The sequence below is a fragment of the Ceratosolen solmsi genome, unplaced genomic scaffold, assembly GCF_000503995.2.
Source record: "Ceratosolen solmsi marchali unplaced genomic scaffold, CerSol_1.0 scaffold1, whole genome shotgun sequence".
Classification (NCBI taxonomy): Eukaryota; Metazoa; Arthropoda; class Insecta; order Hymenoptera; family Agaonidae; genus Ceratosolen; species Ceratosolen solmsi.
The window spans coordinates 7,264,421-7,269,523 of record NW_011948415.1 but is presented as its reverse complement, the minus strand read 5'-3'; the positions used below and the strand labels follow the sequence as shown (position 1 = coordinate 7,269,523).

At 24.7% G+C, this 5,103-nt stretch overlaps 1 protein-coding gene across 1 annotated transcript in view; it reads left to right on the top strand.

The window, feature by feature from the left end:
* The window catches only part of LOC105359035 (kinesin-like protein 3A), a 5,043-nt gene extending 803 nt beyond the window's left edge, over positions 1–4,240 (top strand). Inside the window, 13 exon segments of the mRNA XM_011495510.1 lie at positions 1–53; positions 123–561; positions 633–898; positions 1,003–1,446; positions 1,535–1,919; positions 2,008–2,374; positions 2,462–2,771; positions 3,066–3,202; positions 3,283–3,477; positions 3,564–3,746; positions 3,814–3,996; positions 4,061–4,134; positions 4,222–4,240. The exon segment at positions 1–53 is cut by the window's left edge and continues 12 nt beyond it. Coding sequence (XP_011493812.1) covers positions 1–53; positions 123–561; positions 633–898; positions 1,003–1,446; positions 1,535–1,919; positions 2,008–2,374; positions 2,462–2,771; positions 3,066–3,202; positions 3,283–3,477; positions 3,564–3,746; positions 3,814–3,996; positions 4,061–4,134; positions 4,222–4,240 — 3,055 coding nt within the window.
* Positions 4,241–5,103: the final 863 nt, after the last annotated feature.

The window sequence follows — 5,103 nt, the reverse complement described above, 5'->3', positions numbered from 1 at the left end:
CGAAGAATTTTATAATAATGCAATAAAAAATATGGTTCTAAATATATTTGAAGGTAAACTATCGTATTTTAGTTTAAGTTATAAATTTTATAAATTTACATTATTTATCAATATTTTCATAGGCTATAATGTTACAATCTTGGCATATGGTCAGACTGGGAGTGGTAAAACATTTTCTATGGGCACAAATTATGATGAAAATGATGTAAATTGTGGAATTATTCCAAGAGCTGTTAATGATATATTTGAAATAATCCAAGCTAAAGAAGATTGGGATTTTAAAGTGACAGTTGCTTTCATGGAATTGTACAAAGAACAGTTGTATGATTTATTATCAAACAAGCCACGTAATCAATGTATTGTGGATATTAGAGAAGATGGAAGAGGTATCAAGGTAATTGGAATATCAGAAATTCCAGTTAAAAGTACGCAAGAAACATTACAGTTACTGGCAGATGGTTCTATATGCAGAGCTACTGGGGCTACTGCCATGAATGTACAAAGTAGTCGTAGTCATGCTATATTTACAATATCTGTAAATCAACAAAAGAAAAATGATCCGTTGGTTTAATTCTTTTGTACCATATTTATTTAGTTTTGAGATAACTTTTAACATATTCTTTTTGGACTAGGAATACTGCTAAATTTGCTAAATTTCATCTTGTTGATTTGGCTGGTTCGGAACGAAGTAAAAAAACACAAGCAACTGGGGAAAGATTTAAAGAAGGCATTAACATTAACAAAGGCTTATTAGCTTTAGGAAATGTAATTTCACAATTGGGTGAAGGTGGAAGTTCCACATACATTGGATATAGAGATAGCAAATTGACTCGTTTGCTACAGGATTCACTTGGAGGGAATTCAGTTACATTAATGATTGCTTGTGTAAGCCCTGCAGGTACATGAGAAAGTTTTTGTCAATTTTGTAATATAATCTATTGTTTCTTATGTTATAATGGTATAAGCTTGAGATAAATTTCATAAATTAAATCAATATTCTAGATTATAATTTAAATGAAACCACTAGTACATTAAGGTATGCAGATCGTGCAAAGAAAATAAAAAATAAGCCAATAGTAAATCAAGATCCTCATATAGCTGAAATCAATAATCTTAAAAAGATTATACGTGAATTACAATCAGCTATGCTTAATCAGGGTAATGTTGAAAACTTTTGTCCTCCGCAGCATATAGAATTGCAAGAAAAAAATCGATCTTTACAAAGGAAATTGAGAAGTTTGACAGAGAAATTAAATGTTAATTTAATAGAAATAGTTCATATGCATGAACTAGCCAACTTGGCTGAACAGTCAAGGGACCAATTAAAAAATTCTGTTGCAAATATTCTAGAAGACTGTGAAAATCTCTTAAAGGAATTTGATAGTGATCCTAATAACATTGAAAATCACAAGAATAAATTAGAAGATATTTGTCTAAAGATTATTGGTAAGTTTGCAATTCACAACCTTTTAAAATTTACTAAATATTAAAATAGTAATTTAAACTTATGTGTACAAAATTATAAAATTTTTAGCCATACAAAAAGATGAAAAGAAAGCGATTGACGTATTGGTAACACATGAATTATCAGTAGAATCTACTAATAATACAAATGCTAATTCTGAAATGTCAAGCAGTATAGAAGACAATAGCTTAAATAATGACATTGATGATTTAGATGAAAAACATGAAGAGCATACTCTACAGCAAGCTGAGCGTGTTGATGAAATGCAGTATATAAATAAACAATTAGCAATAAAAGAAGAATTAGTTTCTAATCTTTTAAAAAATTCCTCTCAAATAATAGAATATCAAAAAGATTTAGAAGAAATGGAGCAAGAAATAAAAAATTTACAAACAGAAAAAGAGCAACTGTTGCAGGCACTTCGTAGTGCACAGGCAAATACAGCTAGTGCAAAGTTAGTATATTAAAAATGTTTGTATACTTAATAATAAGATATTTATACCAACAATTTTATAAATATTACTATGCTTCATTATATTTAGAATTGCAGAAACACGTCGTAAAAAAGTTCAAGAACTAGAAAAAAAAATTACGGAGCTGTCGCGTAAATGTTTAGAACAAAATAAGATTATTAAAAATAAAGAAAAATCAGACATACAAATAAAAAATTTAACTAATGAAATATTTTCTTTAAAACAAACTAAAGTAAAATTAATAAGAAATATGCGCACCGAAACCGATAATTTTAACAAATGGAAAAGATTACGAGAACAAGAGCTTTATAAATTACAAGACCAAGATAGAAAACGTCTTAATCAAATTACTCGTTTGCAGATTGAGCATAATAAGCAGAAAAATGTTTTCAAAAAAAAAATGGAAGAAGCACAGGCTATTCATAAAAGATTAAAGGTAAATTATCTTTTTTATGTAAAAAAGAAAAAGAACAGCTTAAACTTTTTTATTCTTTGAAAGTTATTATTTTTATTTTTTCATTAGGATGCATTAGATTTACAAAAAAGAGCAAGTCAACGACGTGAAAAGACTGCTAATGCTAAAGAAGATGTACATTCTTGGGTAATACAAGAACTGGAAGTATTACTCAGTACAGTTGATGCTGAATGTACTCTTGAAAATTTAAAAAAAGATAAAGCTTATTTTGCTAGCCAATTAGCTGAACTTCAATTGCATAGTGAATCTACTAATACATTATCGATTCAAGCACAAACTTCTGAGCTTATGGAAATCGTTGAATTACGTAATGTACAAATTAAACAATTAGAACAACATATTAAGGAATCCAATCAAGGTAAAATAAATAAATAAATTTAATTTGATTTTTTTCTTTAATTTTTAATTAGAATATTAATAATATTTAAATACTGTCTTAATAAAAAATTGTTTACACATATGTTTTTCTATATATTCACAAATGATATTCAATTTGCGAGTTGTTATTCGTTTTTAGACTTTAATTTAGTTTTAAATATTATTGTAAAATATACTTAATATAATTTAATATATTACTGTACATTTTTAATTGTATTTAAAATATTTCATTTAATATAATGTAATTAAATGTGAATATTATCCTTGTTCACAGAAACTAAATCAAAAACAAGGTGGCATATTATATCATCAATGGCTGATGCTAAAGAAGCACTGAAAACATTATTTGAGATAACAGTATCTAATAGAAAAAAACATTGTGCGTTAAAATTCGAACATAATGACATTATTGTAAATAAATTAAAAATAATATACTCATTTATTATCATTATTATTTTTCTGTATAATAATAAAATAAAACTTTTTTTAAGGAAAATTATGAGAAATTAAAAGCCCAAATAGAAAAATATGAACTTAGAGAGACAAATACTAAGTTAAGAAAAGATTGTTTAGGCTTAAGTACTAATAAAGATTCAAGTACTGATATTGAAAAAGATCAACAAATAGAAGAACTACAAAAACAAATTGAGTCGTACAAAGAACAAGTTTCTCATTTACAGGATAAGGTTACTTTCATATCATAAAATATTTCTATAATCGATGTATTAGTGATTACATTTAAAATTTCAATAATTATTTATTAAAAATTTAGGTATTAATAGAAACAAATACAAATATTATGAAAAAACCAAAGCCAATCAAACCCAAATCTACATTAGAAAATATTCATTATGATTCATTCAATTTAACAGATGATAGTATTATTGAAGACGATGATGAAAATGATCCAGATTGGAGGAAAACACCTTTATATAATAGAATTCAAAAGCTTGAAGTACAGTAAATTATTTTACTTTTAATTTTATAATAATATTTCGAATATTTATGTTCATAATTTCTAGTATTCAGCAAGAAATATCACTAGAGAAAGTAAGATAGGATTAAAACGATCATCAAATGGTGAAATCAAGTGCTCTTGTAAAACACAATGTTCTTCTCGATTGTGTACATGTCGAAAAAATGAAGTCTCGTGCGAAAATTGTAACTGTAATATTAACTTATGTCAAAACAGAAATGCCGATAATGTAAGTTAATGGATTTTCAATAATTTATATAAATAAATTGATAATGAGAATATATACGTTTCAGACTCGACGAACACTGTTTTCCGATTTAAAAGGACCCGTTGAAACAACTATTCCTACTGAAATGAAAAAGCAAAAGTAAGTTTACTAATAATTTATGAAATATAATAATTAATATTTTAATTATTAATTTCAGTATGATGAATATGGATAATTTTTTTACAGATTTGAAAATGAATTATAAAGAATAGCATAAGGCGGATTCAAGCATATTGTATAATTGTTACATTAATTTATAAAAATATTGAATACTTAAAAAAACTTCCATCAAAAAGGAAGAAAAAATATGCAACATTAATAATTAAGATTTTTAATATTGACTATCTTTGAAGAATTGATTTTTATTATTAATTGAATATAATTAGGCAATAATAATTAAACACTTGTGATTAAAATATGTTAATCTATTAAGTGCCTTTATTAATAAAAATGTATTAATATAAATACTTGATACTCAAAGTACTTATAACGATTACTAAATACAAAAATGGCTGTCCATAAGTTGTTAAAATAAGTTAGTGAGATTCAAATCCATTAATTTTTTCGAATTATTGTTTTTTTTTTTTTTTATATCTTATGTTAGAAAATGTAACTGTATTTTCAGTAAAATATTCATAATTTAATAATAAAATTTTATAAAATTACATAAATTACTTATCATTATTAATTAAATCTACTAAAAATTATAAATATATATATTTTCATATACTATTCAAATTTCTCTCTCTCTCTCTCTCTCTCTCTCTGTGAATTTTTTTAATATTGAATAAAATTATCTCTATGAATATAATTCTTAAATTATACATTAAGTTAATTATTTAAATTTTTTTTTCAATAGCTAAGCAAATATTTATATAAATGAAAATATTAAAGACACAATTGTGCAATGCTAAATTTAAAAAATATTACTTAGAAATGCATTAATTTTATTATTTAATATTTAATTTAGTATTAAATTTTTATTTCATTACGGATTTTGCCAATGGAGCAAGATTAAATTTATCTAAGATATTAAACTGATGTAAAAGAGCATTCTTTTTAATCCAG